Consider the following 20822-nt stretch of genomic DNA (forward strand, 5'->3'; position numbering starts at 1 on the left):
ATTACAGGAAAAAAAAACTGTAAAGAAATACAAACACATGGAAGCTAAACAATATGCTACTAAATAACCAAGAGATCACTGAAGAAATCAAAGGGGAAATTAAAAAATACCTAGAAACAAATGACAATGAAAACACGATGGCCCAAAACCTATGGGATGCAACAAAAGCAGTTCTAACAGGGAAGTTGATAGGAATACAAGCCTACCTCCAGAAACAAGAAAAGTGTCAAATAAACAACCTTACACCTAAAGCAATTAGAGAAAGAAGAGCAAAGAAACCCCCAAAGTTAGCAAAAGGAAAGAAATCATAAAGATCAGAGCACAAATAAATGAAAAAGAAATGAAGGAAATGATGACAAACATCAGTAAAACTAAAAGCTGGTTCCTTGAGGAGATAAAATTGATAAACTATTAGCCAGGCTCATCAAGGAAAAACGGGAGAAGTCTCAAATCAATAGAATTAGAAATGAAACAGGAGAAGTAACAACTAACACTGAAAAAATACAACGGATCATGAGAGATTACTACAAGCAAGTATATGCCAATAAAATGGACAACCTGGAAGAAATGGACAAATTCTTAGAACACTACAACCTTCTGAGTCTGAACAAGGAAGAAACAGAAAATAAAACAAACCAGTCGCAAGCACTGAAATTGAAACTGTGATTAAAAATCTTCCAACAAACAAAAGCCCAGGGCCAGATGGCTTCACAGGTGAATTCTATCAAACATTTAGCGAAGACCTAATACCTATACTTCTCAAACTCTTCCAAAATATAGCAGAGGGAGGAACACTCCCAAACTCATTCTACGAGGCCACAATCACCCTGATATCAAAACTAGACAAAGATGTCACAAAGAAGAAAAACTACAGGTCAATATCACTGATGAACATAGATGCAAAAATACTCAACAAAATACAGCAAACAGAATCCAGCAGCACATTAAAAGGATCATACACCATGATCAAGTGGGGTTTATCCCAGTAATGCAAGCTTTCTTCAGTATACACAAATCAATTAATGTGATACACCATATTAAGAAACTGAAGGATAAGAACCATATGATTATCTCAATAGATGCAGAAAAGGCTTTTGACAAAATTCAACACCGATTTATGGTAAAAACCCTCCAGAAAGTAGGCATAGAGAGAACATACCTCAACATAATAAAGACCATATATGAGAAACCCACAGCCAACATCATGCGCAATGGTGAAAAACTGAAAGCATTTCCACTAAGATCAGGAACAAGACAAGGTTGCCCACCTTCACCACTGGTATTCTACATAGTTTTGTAAGTTTTAGCCGTGGCAATCAGAGAAGAAAGAGAAATAAAAGGAATCCAAATCGGAAAAGAAGTAAAGCTGTCACTGTCTGCAGATGACATGATACTATACATAGAGAATCCTAAAGATGCTACCAGAAAACTACTAGAGCTAATCAGTGAATTTGGCATGTAGCAGGATACAAAATTAATGCACAGAAATCTCTTGCATTCCTATACACTAATGATGAAAAATCTGAAAGAGAAATTCAGGAAACACTCCCCTTTACCACTGCAACAAAAAGAATAAAATAGGTAGTAATAAACCTACCTAAGGAGACAAAAGACCTGTATGCAGAAAACTGTAAGACCCTGGTGAAAGTAATTAAACATGATACAAACAGATGGAGAGATATACCAGGTTCTTGGATTGGAGGAATCAACATTGTGAAAATGACTCTACTACCCAAAGCAATCTACAGATTCAGTGCAATCTGTATCAAACTACCAATGGCATTTTTCACAGAGATGGAACAAAAAATTTTACAATTGTTTGGAAACACAAAAGACCCCAAATAGCCAAAGCAATCTTGAGAAAGAAAAACGGAGCTGGAGGAATTAGGCTCCCTGACTTCAGACTATATGACAAAGCTACAGTAATCAAGACAGTATGGTACTGGCACAAAAACAGAAATATAGGTCAGTGGAACAGGATAGAAAGCCCAGAGATAAACCCACGCTCATATGGTCACCTTATCTTTGATAAAGGAGGCAAGAATATACAATGGAGAAAAGACAGCCTCTTCAATAAGTGGTGCTGGGGAAACTGGAGAGCTACATGTTAAAGAATGAGATTAGAACACTCCCTAACACCATACACAAAAATAAACTCAAAATGGATTGAAGACCTAAATGTAAGACCAGAGACTATAAAACTCTTAAGAGGAAAACATAGGCAGAACACTCTATGACATAAATCACAGCAAGATCCTTTTGGACCCACCTCCTAGAGAAATGGAAATAAAAACAAAAATAAACAAATGGGACCTAATGAAACTTAAAAGCTTTTGCACAGCAAAGGAAACCATAAAGAAGACAAAAAGACAACCCTCAGAATAGGAGAAAATATTTGCCAACGAAGCAACTGACAAAGGCTTAATGTCCAAAATATACAAGCAGCTCAGGCAGCTCAATATCAAAAAAGCAAACAACCCAATCCAAAAATGGGCAGAAGACCTAAATAGGCATTTCTCCAAAGAAGATATACAGATTGCCAACAAACACATGAAAGGATGCTCAACATCACTAATCATTAGAGAAATGCAAATCAAAACTACAATGAGGTATCACCTCACACCTGTCAGAATGGCTGTCATCAAAAAATCTACCAACAATAAATACTGGAGAGGGTGTGGAGAAAAGGGAACCCTCTTGCACTGTTGGTGGGAATGTAAATTGGTATAGCCACTATGGAGAACAGTTTGGAGGTTCCTTAAAAAACTACAAATAGAACTACCATCTGACCCAGCAATCCCACTACTGGGCATATACCCTGAGAAAACCATAATTTGAAAAGAGTCATGTACCACAGTGTTCATTGCAGCTCTATTTACAATAGCCAGGACATGGAAGCAACCTGAGTGTCAATCGACAGATGAATGGATAAAGAAGATGTGGCACATATATTCAATGGAATATTACTCAGCCATAAAAAGAAATGAAATTGAGTTATTTGTAGTGAGGTGGATGGACCTAGAGTCTGTAATACAGAGTGAAGTAAGTCAGAAAGAGAAAAGCAAATACCATGTGCTAACACATATATATGAAATCTAAAAAAAAATTAGTTCTGAGGAACCTAGGGGCAGGACAGGAATAAAGACGCAGACATAGAGAATGGACTTGAGGACACAGGGAGGGGGAAGGGTAAGCTGGGAAGAAGTGAGAGAGTGGCATTGACATACATACACTACCAAATGTAAAATAGATAGCCAGTGGAAGCAGCTGCATAGCATAGAGAGATCACCTCGGTGTTTTGTGACCACCCAGAGGGGTGGGAAATGGAGAGCGGGAGGGAGGCGCAAGAGGGAGGGGATATGGGGACATGTGCATACGTATAGCTGATTCACTTTGTTATACAGCAGAAACTAACACAATAATGTGAAGCAATTATACTCCAATAAAGATGTTTTTAAAAAATCATTGTATATACAGAAGCAAAGTGAATAGGTAATCTTAATAGATGAGTTTATCTGTGCTCTTGGAAGGTTGGCGCCATTTACTCAAATACTCACTGAGGTTGCCATTGTGAAAAAAAAATTGTCAAACAGAGATGAAGATAAAAAAGTGAATTGAAAATTGAATTGAAAAGTAATTTTACTTTCAATTGGTTTGCAAATGTAGATGTTAAGTTTGGAATGAATGTTGTTAATGACCATAGCTGGGAAAGTTATACACCTGCTGATCACTAGAATATTATAATAAATGAGATTGATTTTCCTGTTGACTACCCCATTTTTTCTCATCGTGGTCTCATTACTTTTTCTATCACATTGCCGACCCTTAGCTGTGAATGCTCAGTTACTGATATAAAAAAATATTAACTCCTATATGTTTTTTTAAAAAAGAATGTGTCTTTAAGCGTAAGAGGAGTGTTGCAAGTGTTGCTTGTCTTTTTCTGCTTTGTTAGGTCACAGGAGGTTTTAGATGGTGAAAATCAACCCTGTATTACAAGAGAAGAGATGTTTTACAAGCAGCCTTCCTTACAGCAACTAAATTGTCCCCAAAAAAGCATATAAGCATAATGAAGCTTTTAAGTCGTCACATATATGCATTTATATTCTCTCTCTCATGAATGACTAATTTTAATTTTTTAAAGTAGCAATTCAGCTTACTTTCAGAACCATTTAAGCTTAGCACATGATTTTGTTTTCCCTCCAAAACCAACTACTCTTGATTATGAGATAATGTTTGCATATTTATTTTTACAAAGACAATAGAATAAAACCTCATCATCATGTGAGTGGCTTAGTCCTAATACCTTGGTCCTAAGCTGGGCACATGATCATTTAGAAATTCTTCCAGAAGTCAGAGCCATAATAGTTAGATTTAACTGAGAACTGTTTTGTGCAAACCAACACCTGACCTCCACGAGGGCAGAGTCATGCCATGCACCCATTGTGTGGTTCTTGTCAGGCTTTTACAGCCCAGGGGACTCACCTTTCTTAATATATATTTGTTGGAATACATTGGAAGACCTGCTATAGAGAGGAACAGATTTCCACATAGTCCTCAGTATTCTGTCTGGAATCTCCCAGCTATCTGCAAGGTTCCAACCATTTCATTCAACTCTTGCCCAAATGGCACCTTCTTTGGGAAGACTTCCCTAACTACCACTTCTGAAATAATACTTTCCACCCCATCTCTATCACCTTTTTGTACTTTACTTTTCTTTATAGCCCTTACTGAGAGCTGACATAATGTGTACTTGTTTATTTTTTCTTGTTTATTACTGTCTTCCTCTATTAAAACACATGCTTCATGAGGGCAGGGACTTTGTTTTATTCACTGCGATATCCCCAGTATCTCCTTCCAGGCTTGGCACCAAGTAGGTGCTTAATAAATAGACATGCAAATATATGATTCCAATAGGGTTTCAACAAAGACAGTTGAGCAGCTATTTCCCAATTAACTACAAAACTCTGAACCAAGCTCTGTGAGATGCTGTGATAACCAGGATGTGGTCTCAGTCATCAGAGACCTTTCAGGCCAGTAGAAGAGACAGACTGTAGGTAGCAGCCTACAGTGACACCCATATTTTTTCACCAAGACTCACCACGGCAGGATGAAAGATGTCTTGGCTCACAGCCCCACCCATTCCCACTTTCCAGTTTGGAGATTGGGACATCAGTAGAGGATTATGTTGTCACATACAGGCCAGTCAAATTTTAGTTATTAGAAAATTAAAGGCCAAAAATACAAAGCATTCAGTAAACAATCCACAGCCACCCAAGTTGATAATGGTTAGTACTTACTTAGAGCTTTCTGTATGCCAGGCACTGTTCTAAACATTTTATGTATATTCAGTTATGCAGTCCTCACAACAATCATGTGAGTACTATTATTTTTCCACATTTTACTGATGAAGAAACTAAGGCACAAAAGGTTAAGTAACTTGCCCATTGTCACAAAGCTAAGAAATGGCGAAGCCAGAATTTTTACCCAAAAACTCTGGCTTCAAAGTTATTGCTCAGTATTATGGCCTATTTCCCCACTTGTTGATAATGAGTAGTCTAAAATAATAACAATTTATTATTTTTTAAAAATGTATATATATATATATATATATATATATATCAGTTCTTGAAAACTACAATCAACTCAAGATGACAACACTTGATGATGAATTTGTAACAAATTGTCCTTCCCCTAAATTGCAGAAATTCTACTTCTCTTGTGCTTGTACATTTGCATATTAGGAACTTTACAAATTCTTTGTAGAATTTAGAATGAGAGACTGCTTTAAACTCTAAAATGGGCTTTGCAATACCAAATTCTAGTAACCCTTTTAAACTCAAAATGTTACTAGCAAGTGGTAAAACTGAGATATATGAGACCACATGTTATTCACCTGTAAAAACAAAGGAAAAGATTTGCATCCGATCATGGTCTATAAAGTGGACTATCGTTACTGACCTAAGAGCACCAAGGAGGAATGAAAAGAATTCAGTGTTAGGGGTTGAAAACATGCTGTTGTAAGTTTAAAAAAAAAAAAGTGATTATTTTTAATTTACAGATCCAAGACGTTTTCAAGGAGGAGGCGGCATATCTAATCCAGACTGTGATGGATGAATATAATTCAAGTGGCATAATGAGGGAAGGGACTTTCCAAGGGAAATGCATGAGCAAAGGCATGAAAATACAAGAGGATGGAGTATGTTTAAGTAGGAGCAAGAATGCTGGTATTGTCATTGTGGCAGCCCACTCCAGTGTCCCACCTTACGTCCTCTGGGTCCACCTCTGGTATCAGCTGCAGCTGCAGTGAGCAGTTTGGTGCAAGCTTGATTGGACAGCATCCCTTATCTAGTGCCACCCAGGGCCTTCTTTGATGCAGTAGAAGCCTGACAGCTTGGAAATACTGGGGAGTTAAGCCCCCCAAAGGCAACTCTTAACCACTGGGGATTGGGAGTCTGTGGATATAGGCTCCCACCTCCCATTCTTCAAATGGATTATCTGGGAAGTGTTCTGTACCTGTCTCCAGATACCCTGGTAGAATGGAGCCCCTGTGGCCTATATAGCAGTGTCGTAGCCAGTGCATCCTGATCTTGGCCTTTCCTCTTTTGCTCTCTTCCTCTTCCTGCTCCTTCATTCCTGCTTCATGGAATCACCTAAACTACTGGCACCTAAGTCCTTTTCTCAGAATCTGCTTTTGAGGGTGTAGGTATTGAAGAGGCTGCACAACATAACCAGCCATATGAGATAGCTCAAAGGATTGAATTGTCAAACAGACTCACAAGAATCAGAGATTTTAGCCAGTATTGAAGTACCTGTGAAGCAGAAAGAGATCCAGGACTTCCACTGAAGTCTTCCAGTCCTTTCTTAATGCACTTTGGCCCAGATTTAACAGATGACTTCTCTAAGCAGTACCTGAGAGAGTGATTCTGAGAGAATATCCCTCACCCAAAGCTGTTACATTTATGGCTTATGTGACATTTTCCAGGGAGCCATGCCCCATGAGTGCATGAATTCCAGGTTTATTAGCCATAAGAAATCCTAGACAGATCGAGTACATCCAGCAAAAAGTATTTCATTAAGGACTTTGGCCCTGATAAATACCATTAGTGTATTTGCCGGAAGATCAGTCATGTTTACAAGAAGCTTTGGCTGGTCCCCTTTCTCTTCTGGAATGCCCTTTAGAAAAGGGGTAGAATGTGGTGCAGGCCTGTTACACACACCCTTTTCTTCCTAGTAAGCATGTTACCTTTCAAAAACACTAAGCCAGACAACTACCATCCTTTATTCCTCTTGCTTTGTCTTTTTAGATTGATTTCTAGCTCTGCCACATACTAGCTCTGAGACCTTGAACAAGTGGCGTAGTATCCCTGAGCCTTTAACTACATTAGTAAGGTGTGAATATTAATTCTTGTTTCAAAGAGCGGTTGAGGGAAATAAATGAAATAACAGTGGTGAAATGATGTACAGGCTCTGGCACATGGTAGGGATTTAGATGTTGCTCTTCCGTTTCCCATCCTTTTCTGTTTGTAATTACAGCCTTGGTATCTCCCCTATGGAGATCTTCTTGGTATCTCATGTTAAGACTCCCAACAACCGAACCCTGGCTTTATTCTGCAACTCCACTCTTTCTCCCACCCCAATTCTGATATTCTCTCCTGATATCTCTGAAATCCCCCTGGTTTGCATCTTGTACTCTTATTATATGATGTCTGACATGGAGAGGAACATGGTGAAAGGTGATATTGAAGTAATGGCTGAGGGTCAGATTTTGGAGGTTCTTGAATAACAAGATAAGGAGCTCTATTTTGGACTTTATTCCTTAGACTATAGGATGACAAAGAAGGAAATGGAGCCAAAGCTTGATGTTCAGTCCCCATGGCTGGTCCACATGAAGAATGGACTGAGAGATAAAAGATTAGAGGTAGAGAGACTAGTAAGGGAGAATATTTAAAGCATCAAGTGACCCGAACTAACATTGTAGCTGTAGAAGCCAAAGGAAGGAACAGATGTGAAACTATTAGGGAAGTGACTTTGACAGGATGTGACAGCTAATTGGACTGATGAAGCCTAGATGTTAAGGATAGGAAGCAATCAGTCGTTCTTGGTGGTGCTCACTAATAGCTGAGAGGATTGTAAGTATATGAGGCCTATGGTGAGACAGTGAAGTGACCTGCAAGAACGTGGAAGTGAGTAAAGTAAGATTAGCCTCTGAGCTTTTAATTTTAAGATAATAGTTATTGGATCTGAGGGTTATTTTTAACAAATCTAAAGGAAGAATTTGTCAATGGAAAAAAGATGTGCACACGCACACCCACACACAGAGGCAAATTTGGGCTCTTTTCTTCCAAACACAGTGAAGGGTAAGAGTCTTAAGCATCAGATATTAAATATTTTTCCCCAGGAGCAAAGAGTATGCTACTATGGATATGTTTATAGGCAGTGCCTGCCCCAGAAGAAAGTAAGCCTGTGATTAACAATGTAGATGTTGGGATCAATTAGATTTGAGTTTAAATCTGTACTCTGATAGATATGTGACTTTAGGAAAGTCACTTAACCATACTAAGCCTTAGTTTCCTCATTGTTAAGTAGAAAAAATAGTAGTAGATATCTTGTAGCATTTATGGGAAGATTAACTGAGATAATGCATAGGGCGTGCATAATACAGTGTTGGCATATAAAAAATGCCCAATAATTAATAGATATTTAATAATGATAATAATACCTTTGGGGACTATATGTATCAGATACTGTAGTCTGAGTCACTTGTTCTGATTATGTGCTGAGCAGACAACCTTCTGATACTTTGTAGATTTTTTTCTTTAGTTGAATTACCACATTCCAACAGATTACACTCCAGTCTTGCAAACTTTTTTATTTTTTTTATTTTTTTTGTGGTACGTGGGCCTCTCACTGTTGTGGCCTCTCCCGTTGTGGAGCACAGGCTCCGGATGCACAGGCTCAGCGGCCATGGCTCACGGGCCTAGCCGCTCCGCGGCATGTGGGATCTTCCTGGACTGGGGCACGAACCCGTGTCCCCTGCGTCGGCAGGTGGACTCTCAACCACTGCACCACCAGGGAAGCCCCAGTCTTGCAAACTTTGAGATCACCCTTTCAGGAGGCTTTACATGGTATAGTGGTTGGAAGGCATATGTTTGTTACCTGTTGGAAGATTAGATTCAGAACTGGAATCCAGAATGGAACAGAAAACGGTTCTAAAAGAGTGAAAAAGGGGGAGAAGTGAAAGGATTCATGGTTTTTATCTGATAAACAGTATTCTATTGAAAATATTTGGCTGTGGTTCTGCAAGGACAGAAACCAGGCACTCTTGTCGCTGTCAGCACATGTCTGACAAATAGTAGTCACTCAGCATAAATGAATGAAAGAGCTTCAGCCTGGTATAGTAGTGGACATACAGTTTCATCACAGAAATGACAATGGATTCTATAGAGACAAGTTTTAATACCTGTCTCTGCTACTTACTAGCTGTATATCTATGGACTAGAACCTGTCCTGGTTTCTAGAGTCTAGTTTCATCATCTACAAAATGGAGGATGAATATACTACCTGCAGTGAAGGACTGATGTGAGATTTAATAAGAGAATGTCTATGGAATGTACTAAAAAGAGCTACTTAAGAATATTTTCCCCTACACCCACACTAGAATATGATTTCCATGTCTTAACTACTTCCATGTCTCTAGTACCTTATACTGTGCCGCTAAGGCATTGACTGAATGTTAGTTGAATGAACTAATGAATCGGGGAAAATTTGAATAGAAGACCTCAAAGTTGAATAGTTTCTAGTGATGATTGGCAACAGAGTAGGACTGTTCATCTAAGTCGCTAAAATGGAATAGAAATATTGGTTAACATTGTGGAAGAGGTTTAGGTTTAGATTAAAACTTGTTCTCTTTAAAGTCACCCAGAATGATGACAGAAGAGGAAAATTGTGATTCAGGTGCCATAATTGCCTGGAAATATGAAGAAATGTCCTAAAGAGCAGTAGATGATAGATCAGTATTGACTAGACTTAAGGGAAAGTAGTTTTTAATGGTTTGAAGTTTTAAAATGTTAGCATCAAAGAAATTTAAGTGCATATAAACCATTCACCAATCATATGCTGGGTCATACAATATCTTATTACTTTTTTCTTAATAAAAAGCAAACTTTACCAAGTATGTTTTCTGACCGAAATGGAATTAAATTAAAAATCAATAGCAATGCAATATATAGAAAAAAACTGTACTGTTTGGAAATTGAATAGCACACTTCTAAGTAATCCAAGATTCAAAGAAAAATCATATGAGAAATTAGAAAATATTTCAAACTGAATAAAAGTTAAAATGCAACATAATCAGAATTTGTGGGATGCAGCTAACATAATGCTTAGAGGAAAGCTTGTAGTTGTAAATGCTTGTGTGAGAAAAGAGGAAGGTTTAAAATTAATGATCAAACTTTCCATCCTAGGAAGCTAGTGGGAAAAAAGAACAAATTAAACCCAAAGTAAGTAGAAGGAAATAAATAATACAAATAAAATCAGGAATCAGTAAAATTGAAAACAAAGAACAGACAAGTTTTTCAAAGACAAAACTTGTTTCTTTAAAAGGATGAACTTGGTAAACCACGGCAGGACTGATAAATTTAAAAAGAAGTCACAAATTACCAGTGTCAGGAATGAGAGAAGGGATATCACTACAGATCCTACTGATCCTACATAAAGGGAATTTATGGCAATAAGCTCAGCAGCCTTAAATGAAAATCACAGCTTATCAAGACTGAAACAAGAAAAATTAGAAATGTGAATAGCCCTGTATGTAAATTAAATTGAATGTGTAAACCATAATCTTACCAAGGAGAATACTTCAGACAAATTAATTCTGTTAATAGGTAAAGAATATTTAGCAGCATTTTAAACAAATTTTTAGACAATAGAGGAGTAAACACTTCCCAAATCACTTTATGGAATTAAATTCTGTTATCAAAACCTGACACAGATATTATAAGAAAATTACACACCAGTGTCCCTCATGAACATAGGTATAAAAATCCTCAATAAAAATGCTAGCACAATTGAAATATACACCAAGAATACAAGGTTGGTTTCACATTTGAAAATCAATTGATATAATTCAACATATGGAAAGAATAAAGGAGAAAAACAATAGGATCATCTCAATCGATGCAGAAAAAGCATTTGACAGAATTCTACACCTTTTCATGATTAAAAAAAAATTCTCAAAAAGCTAGAAATAGAAGAGAACTTCCTCTGAAAAAAGAAACCTACATCTAACATCATATTTAATAGAAACATAGTGAACGCTTTCCCCCTATGATCAGGAACAAGGCAAGATTTTCTACTCTCATCACTTCTGTTTAGTATGTGCTGGAGATCCTAACCAGGGAAGTAATGTAAGAAAAAATAAAGAAAAAGTATAAAAATTGAAAAAAGCAAAAGTAGAAGTCTTTATTTACTGAAGACCTGATTGTATATGTAGAAAATTCTCAGGAATTTACCAAGCAGTTAGTAGAACTCACGAATGAATTAAGTAAGGTCACAGGAAACAAGGTCTACGTACCAAAAATCAATAGCATTTCTATATACTAGTAGCATTCAACTGGTAAATGAAATTTTAAATTTTATTTTCAGTCATATCAAAAAATAAAATACTTAGAAATAAATTTAACAAAACATATGCAAGACTTCTAAAATGAAAACTATGAAACATTGTGAAATAAATTAAACAAGGCCTAAATAAATGGAGAGATATATCATGTAAGTAGATTGAAAGACTCAATATAGTTCTCCTTAAATTGATCTATGGATTCAACACAATCCAAGTTAAACTCTCAACAGCTTTTTTTTTTTTAACAGAAAATGATAAGTGGATCCTAAAATTTATATGGAAAAGCAAGGGCCAAAAAAACCTTGAACAAAACCAAGTTGAAGAGTTTCTTTACCTAGTTTTAAGACTTACTTTGAATCTACAGTAATCAAAGCAGTATAACATTGGTGTTTAAGAACGGATAAATGAAACAAATGGATCAATAGAGAGTCCAGAAATAGACACACACACACACACACACACACACACACACACACACATTTATAGTCAATTGAGTTTCAACAGAGTACCAAGGCATTTCAGTGACTAAAGGAGAGTCTTTAATAAATGGTGCTGGGACAACTGGATAAACATACAGAAAGAAAAGAACCACACCCAGTACGTCACACAGTATAAGGTACTTGATGTGGGATGGATCGTCGATGTAAATGTAAAAACTAAAGCTATAAAGATCTGGAAGGAAACAAAGGAAAGTACTTTTGCAACTTTGGACTAGGTGAGGATTTTTTAAGACAGAAAGCACTACTATAAATAATGATCAACTGGACGTCATGAAAATTAAAAACTTCTGCTAATTAAAGTCATCATTAAGCAATAAGCTAATCTAGATAAAGCATATAAGAGTCTTCTGTTTGCTATTCTTGATACTTTCCTCTAGCTTAGAGATTATTTCCAAATAAAAAGTTTTTAAAAGATACCATTAAGATAACAGGCAAGTAAATACTCACTATAGATATATAGCTATAGATATAGATATAGATATATCTGACAAAGGACGTGTATCTAAAATATGTAAAGAACTCTTAGAATTATAGTAAGGAAACAACCAATAAAAACTGAGTAAAGACTTAACAGATACTTCACAAGACACACCAGTAAACACATATAAAAGCATTCAATGTCATTATTCATAAGCGAAATGCAAATAAAATCACAATGGTATCCATTTCATACCCACTAAAATTGGCTAACATTAAAGTCTGATAGCACCAAAACTTGGTGAGGATGTGGATCCACTGCAATCACTTTGGAGAACTCTTTCTATAAAGTTATACATATATCTTCCCCAATGACCCAGAAATCCCATTCCTGCTTTTCAAGAGAATGAAAAGACATATCCACAAGAAGACTCTTCAAGCATAGATAGTCACACAGGCTTTATTCATAAAAAACCAATACTGGAAACAAATGTTCATCAACAGGAGAGTGAACAAATAAATTGTTGTATTGCCACACAAGACTCAGCAATTTAAAAAAAGAACTATTGACTCATACTACAACGTGGATGACTCTCATACACTTCATGTTAAGTGAAAGAAGCCAGTCACAAAAGAGTATATTCTACATCAGTCCATTTATAAGAAGTTCACGAACAGACAAAATTCATCTATGGTGATAAAAATCAGGAGTGAGAACTGACTAAAAGGGACTAGGAGGGAACTTTTCTAGGGTAATGGAAATGTTTTATGTTTTATTTGGAGTGGTGATTACATGGGTATACACATTTACCAAAATACATGAGATTGAACACTAAAATCTGTACATATCAGTTACTCAAATCTTACCCCAATAAATAAAAGAGACCATATCTGTTTATTTTTATGATATCCATTCATCATGCATGGTAGAATGTTGACCCTCATAGCTTCCTATTGTGCACAATAAATTTATAAACCCCTTACCTTAGCATAAAGGCCCTGCGTGATTTGGCTCTTACCTCTCCTTTCTACCTCATATCCCTCCCTTACCTATTAATTCCTAGCCCTGCTGGCTTTACTGTCTGAAGTAGTTCATTTCTTGTTATTTTCTAGTTCAGTCTCTTTTTTGTTTCCTTCATTGCATTTAGGATAACGTGCATTTATTTTGTCTCTTTATACTTTATTCACCTGCCTTTTCCACTAGAATAAAAGCTCCTGGAGGGTAGAGACCTTGACCTTTTCACTGTTGTATTCCCCAGTATATTCCCAGGATGTTGCTTGGCTCAGGGAGTATTTGTTGAATATATGAGTGAATGAGGGAATGAATGAATGAATGTTCCTATTGTTCCATGTGTTGATAAAATGGGACTATACTCAGATGTTCCTCTGTTTGGAATTCGGTCCTTACCAATTCAAATGAAAATGACATAGTCTTATCCCTCCAAGCAAAGCAAACCTTAACAAAACTGTGTCTCATGTAAGTTTTTGGTTGTTGCAATCAAACATTTTGTTTGATGTGAGGGAATTTTTTGTTCTCTTTTACTTTCCAGAATCGCTATATAGTCTTTCCTTTTATTTCCTAATCAGAACTTCTTATAGAAGCGACTTAATAGCATCCCTCATGACAATGCCTTCCAGACATATTTGATCCTGAATCCTATTGGTAAAATGTTTGAGCACACTAACCACATGGGTACATTTATTTATTTAAAACATATATAAATATGTTGCTGTACTGTATATGTAATGAAACATACCCAAATACAACATTTTAAAAGGATGGTATGAAAGATGGTTCTAATATTTTCGTCCTCTCCCATGTGCACATCCCACTTTGAAGACACTACCTTAGGGCAAATATTGTACATTTACTTATATGTGTAAGTGTAAAATTTCAGTAGTGTTAACACTTTTGCACTTTAAACCTGACATCTGACCATGGATTGAAAGGCTTTATTGCTTTTTTTTTTTCCCAACATCTTTATTGGAGTATAACTGCTTTACAATGTTGTGTTAGTTGCTGCTGTATAGCAAAGTGAATCAGCTATATGTATAGCTATATCCCCATATTCCCTCCCTCTTGTGTCTCACTCTCACCCTCCCTATCCCACCCCTCTAGGTGGTCACAAAGCACCAAGCTGATCTCCCTGTGCTATGCAGCTGCTTCCCACTAGCTATCTGTTTTACATTTGGTAGTGTATATATATGTCAATGCTACTCTCCCACTTAGTCCTAGCTTCCCCTTCCCCCTCCCCATGTCTTCAAGTCCATTCTCTACGTCTGCGACTTTATTCCTGTCCTGCTTCTAGGTTCATCAGAACCTTTTTTTTTTTTTTTTTTTATGATATTGTTTAGTGCAGGTAGGGTAGAATGTTTAGGTCTGGGGCATATTTGAAATCATGTCACCTAATTTTTGTTGTACTTACTCTTAACATTGTTCAATGATGGTTTTTCTACAGAAAAAAATATGTATTAGTATTTTAGAGGAAAGAAATAATGAGATTAGAAAAGTGCAAATAGGAGGCAAGGAAGAGCTCTGGAGAAGGCTGTGTTGATTTACACTATAGTTAATTACACTGTAAATATTGGTAGCAGTATATTTGAATGAAATGTCTTCTTGAGGAATTACTAATTGTATAATATTAGCAATTAGTACACCTAGACAAAGTTGCTAAAAAATGGGGGAAATATCACTCCTCTCCAATAAAAAGACAGTTTTTAAGGAAGCATCAATTCTTCAATATAGCAGCATGAGACAGGTTTGGAGATTTTGAGCCTTTTGTGTTACCTCTGAAACCTAAAGGAAGCAGAACATAAAAATGATCCTCTATCAATTTGAAGCAAACCTAATCTTTGTGATCATGGCGGTGGTCTAAATCTATTAAAGATGTTCAAATTCAGTGTCCTTGTTATCACTGTGGGTTGACCTGAGTAGTGAGCAATAAACTTGTGTATTATAATTCTGGTTCAAAGACATGTGTTTGGAAAGTGAAACCGACAGTCAGCGTTTTGTGTCTGTCTATAAGCAGACGAAGAGCATATATAAAATGACAGGTGCATTTTTAGAGAAAGAAACCCATAATGTTTTCCTATTTAGTAGGTGACAGTATGTCCCAAGATAACACAAACTTAAGGAGCTGGAACAAGCGTGGCTATTAAAGGCTAGCAGTTTCTCAGTTCATACAAATTGAATTTTTTCATAGGCTGGAAGAGTGGAAATATAGAGTAGAGTACTGAAATAAATTAGCATATTAAGTGAATTTATACACTCAGGCTTGTGAACACTTTGAACTTAAGGAAGAAATTTTATTACTTCTTCAAAGAAAAAGGCAATTTTTAAATTCGGAGTTTGATCTCCCTGTTGGAAAGGGCCTATATAATAAATTATATTATTTTGATGATTATCCAAAGAAGTGTGGTTATTATATTGATGGGAATCTTCTCTTCTCTCCTCTCTCTTTTTTCAGAATTACTGATTTAAGGAACATAAAAAGAAGATTGTATTTATCAACAGTCCATAAGGAACTGTCCTCAACCCCTCTTCATGCAAAAATCCCACTCTTCATGATCAAACGCAAAATTGTAAGTGTCATGAATATTGCTTAAAATATTAAATTTATTTCAGCAAATATTAATTCTGGGCCTACTCTGTGTATGAGGCATTCTGTTAAGTTCCATGGTGTTATTAAAAATGAATAGAAATTTATACTCTTCTTTTCCTTCCATGAAAGAGCTTAAGATCTACTAGGTGGGAGAATATAATTGAATATCTAGAATATCACCAAAACTGTGATTGGAAGCACAGTAGAGAGAGTAAGTGCCATTGGTACAGTGAGAGGGAAAGAAGTCCATCTGACTGCAGGACAAGGAAAGGCTTCATGAAGGAGATTGCACTTGGCATGGACTTTGAAGGACTAGAGTTTCAATAGGTAGAAATGAAAAACCGAGCATTCCAAGCAGAAGGAACAGCATGAGTAGAAGCATAGAGGCTGGAAAGTGGCACATATTTGGAGGACAGAGAATGATTCATCATTGTTGCCAGATTTTTTTAAATAGCCTTAAGGAAACCTCAGTTCTATAATCCAAGAGCCTGATATAGGTTGGGAGATTTGTGTAACCTCTGAGACCTAAAGCAGCATAATATATAAGTAGGTAAGCCGTAGGTTACAGGCTAATAAGTTTGGGCCTGATACGACTGACTAGTCTTTCTCAAATGTTAGTCATTTTAATACTACTCTCATGACTTTACCATGTTTGTGTACTACCTGTTCCAGTATGTACATAATACTCTCCTTTAAACCAACTCAGCCTTTTTTGACTTAAATAAATTTATTTTTTTAAAAAAACTTTATATCACACTTATAAATGGAAAACCAGTATAACTTTCCAGAAATAAAAATTAACCATAACAGTAAAGATAACTGAAAACAAAACAGTATTTTAAAGTCTAGCTAAGTACTGTTTCCTGTTTAGGGTTCTGTCCTGAGGCCTGCTCTTTATTAACAAGAGTTTATCAAGAGTTAGATACATGTTCAAGCTTTTTCTTGGGCATAATTAGGATTGAAAGAAAATTGATGGATGAAAATTTTTATTCTGTGATCTGTAGTCATTTAATGCCATGCCCATGTACCATCTAAAACCATTTCACAAACGGTGCATATTCCACTCTTTGGGAGCCACTGTAGCAGAGAAAAGGAAGCCATTAAAGCTTTTGGTTTGGAGAGGAACATACAGTCAGTTCTATGCTTTGGGAAGATTAATCTGGTAGTGACGTTTGGAATGGCTTAGAGGGGCTGGAAAATGGAGATGGAGAGAACATTTGCAGTACTCCAGATTAGGGTTAATGAGGACTAGGGCAGTAGCAGTAGAGGAATGGATATAAGGTAACATCAGAAGCTTATGGTCCAATGAGCTAAGACATATTTAAACAGACCTTTTCCATATCATGTGGTACATGCTGTGAGAGCAGGACCCACAGTGAACTATGGAGCACCAGGGGAGTGATCAGAGAAGGGCTTCTGAAGAAGGGGATGCCTGAGCTGGGCCTTGAAAGATTAGAAGAAGAAGAGAGAAGGCAGTAACCAGTTCAAGTGGGGGTGGTATTCCTAGAACAGAAAGAGTAGCATTAAGAGTAGCTGCATGAGACGTGTAGGCACGTCCAATAATCCAGTGTTGCTGAGGAGAGACCAGAATAGTAGGGAAGTAGTAAGGCTGGAGAAGAAAACAGGGCAACCTCCTGGTAGGCCTTATATTTATAGGCAGGGAGCCTGGACTTTTATCTCATAGGTGATAGGGAGCTTTTGAAGGGCTTGCAGCAGGGGGGCATGGTCAGATTTGCATTTTAGATAGAACATCACTTTGGAGGATGGGTGGGAAAGATGAGACTGGAGGCCAGCAGGACCAGTTAGAAAGTCAGTGCAATTGTCACAAGAAGGTAAGAGGGGTTTTGTGTCATTTTGTCACTCTCGTATCCCCAGTGCCTAGAGCAGCAGTACCTGGCTCCTCCTAGACACTCAATAATTATGTAAGTGGATGGATGAGTAGATGAATGATACAGGTGTAAGAGAGATGAGTCCTAAAGTTGGAAAATAGAAATCAGAGTGGAGATGAGGAAACAGGGTTGAAAAATAACTAAACATTTTAATTGAAGATTAATTAGGTGTCAGAAATGAAGAAGAAGGAAAAGTCAAGGATGGCTCTCAGTTCACTTTCTACTTTGGATGACTGGTGACAGAATCAATATCTAGAAATCCAGGAAAAAGAGCAAGGTTAGAAAGGGAAGATGGAAATGTTGATAAAGGAGTCTAAGACATTCAGATTGAGAATTTGGGGGGTACATGTATGTTAGAGTCCTAGAGAGAGGTATGAGCTGGATATTTGGGCTTCTTCAGCATACAGGTGGCACTTAAAGTCATGAGAATGATGAAATTGCCTGCCTGCGCAGAGAGTAAGAATGGCAACAACAACAACAAAAGAGGCTAGAGGAGGAAATGCAAGGGCCTACCCAAGAAAAAGGATGGGCAAAAGAAGAAGAATCCATGAAGGAGACAGGGCAACAATGAGAAAGTGATGTGAATCATGAAGCAAAGTACAGTGTGGTGGAAACCAAGGAAGTTTTGGTAAGAGAAAATGTCAAGATTTGAAAGTATTTGGGATGTGGCAATCAGGAGGCCATTAGTAACTTCACTGACAAGTTTTGGTGTATGAGGAAGGAGTCAGGACAGTGGGCCGTGCGAATGGAAGATGGAGACATGAGAGCATCCTGACCATTGCTTTCAGTAGGCTGATCCACTGGGCTTCATGTTCAAGTAGATATAAATAGAGGGGAGGAATCAAAGATAACTTTGAGGTTTTGAGTCTGGAAAACCTTGAGATTGAGCCCAGTAACAGATAGGTGCTGGATTTTGGAATAAATTGATGGTTTCTGTTTGCAGTAGAATTATTTTAATTCATTGTGTACTAAACACTCATAGATGCACAAAGATTAAATGCAAATACTTCAATTATTAAAGTTTAGTCATTTAAGATGTTAAGGAAGTGCATTAGTGCCTTACAAATGAAATTATATTCATCCTCTTATATTTAAGTATGATTTCCTTATTCATCTAAGATTGTTTAGAGTTCAGTGTTAGGTGGTGTCCAAGAGCTAAACCATATATGAGACTAATACACTATTCTGTGTGTGGTTAATCAATCAGGTTTGTCATTACCTTGCTTTTGTGAGTTCAGTCACCCTTGTCAGTTAACTAACTCTGAAGTTTCTGGATATCATATTAAAATCTGAACTGATCATTCTGTACATGGCTATAATCTTCACACACACAAACACACACACACACACAGTGTACCCTTCCAGTGGCATTTGTGGGAATACAATATCTGAAAATAAAATATTGTCTGTTAAAAGTAAACCACACAAATATCTTGCTGAGATAGGAAGTAAACTTCATTGAACAATCTTTCATATTTAATAAATGAGTCTTTAAGAGGAATATGTGCTAGCAGTGCCAGGTGTCTAATGACATAAGAAATGTACTATTTAAACTAAAAAGAAAATAGCTGTAATAGGCCCTGTGGGGCAGTGTGTCTTAGCTCATCTATCTACCTCATCTTCTCATCCCCAGTGAGACAGCTCAGTAGAAAATATAAAAGAAAGTAGATGCAGGCATGAAAATTACATGTAGTTGTTTTTAAAAAAAATCCTAATGTGAAAAAATCAAACTGGTGTCTATATCTTAGGTGACTTCAGCTCATGCTAAATTTTGAAAAGCAAAATACCTAGAACTTGTCTTGAATCTAGAAAAATTGCTCACGTAATTCAAGGCAGTCCTAAACAAGACAAGGTATTTGTTTCTATTGTGTTCCCCATCCCAATGAAATCATCAAATCATAACTACTTATAGTATGTCCTAATTATTCTATATTTTGTGAAATATAAACATAGGAGTTAAGAGCATGGCATCTGAGTTCTGACACTTACTAGTTATGTGACCCTGTGCAAGTTCCTGTGTTCATTTTCCTCATTTATAAAATGCAGATAATATGAGGCATGCATACTACTAAGGTTGTTGTGGGAATTTACATGAGTTAATAAACATAGGCTTTTAGAACAGTGCCTGGCATGGACCAAGCTTTAAATAAGGATTATATCTCCTATTTGCTCTTTAGGTGCTACTTCTTCCAGGACACCCTCCATGATTTCCCCTCTGCTGATTGATTAGACATTTTGGGTACAGCACATCATTACCATTCACAAATTCATAATTCTTATAACACTTCTTCACCCTGCACTTCAATCGTCTGTTTACTTACCTATCTCCCCTTTTAGGCTGTAAGCATGACTCATTTGGTTTTTATCCCTAGTGATGTACATGGCAAATAGTAAGTGCTCAATAAATGTTTGTTGAACAAATTGGCAAGTCTTAATGTGCCTCCTGACTTGGGAGATAAAAGAATGAGTTTATCATGGAAAAATTGTATAAGCTTTCTAAATGTGCCTGCCTATTCCATAAATGTCCAGGAGTACTCAAGCAAATATTAAGAAACTCGGTTCTAATACTTGCTCTCATTTCCCCTCATTTTCCTCCCAATCCAGGATATGCTACAGCAGCAGAGGGAGGGTCTTTCCTTTCCATTGCTAACATAGTCTATTCCAAATGAGCCCTTATTGAATTAAAGCTGAGTCTTGTTTAAGGGAAATTTCTAGAGAGAGGAGCAAAGTGACAGAGAGCCCTCCACCCATTTAAAATGCCATGCCTGGGGTCCTCCCTGGTGTTGGTGTGATG

At 36.9% G+C, this 20822-nt stretch overlaps 1 protein-coding gene across 4 annotated transcripts in view; it reads left to right on the top strand.

Moving 5' to 3' along the window:
• Positions 1 to 20822, top strand: part of CFAP20DC (CFAP20 domain containing) — a gene marked incomplete at both ends in the record, with an annotated part of 268246 nt that overhangs the window by 83833 nt on the left and 163591 nt on the right. For all 4 annotated transcript variants that reach the window (XM_079712102.1, XM_079712105.1, XM_079712103.1 and 1 more), the window contains one exon: positions 16005 to 16119. In XM_079712102.1, the coding sequence (XP_079568228.1) occupies positions 16005 to 16119 (115 nt within the window). The remainder of the gene's footprint in view (positions 1 to 16004; positions 16120 to 20822) is intronic.

Source organism: Hyperoodon ampullatus (genome assembly GCF_949752795.1).
Source record: "Hyperoodon ampullatus genome assembly, chromosome: 10".
Lineage (NCBI taxonomy): Eukaryota > Metazoa > Chordata > Mammalia > Artiodactyla > Ziphiidae > Hyperoodon > Hyperoodon ampullatus.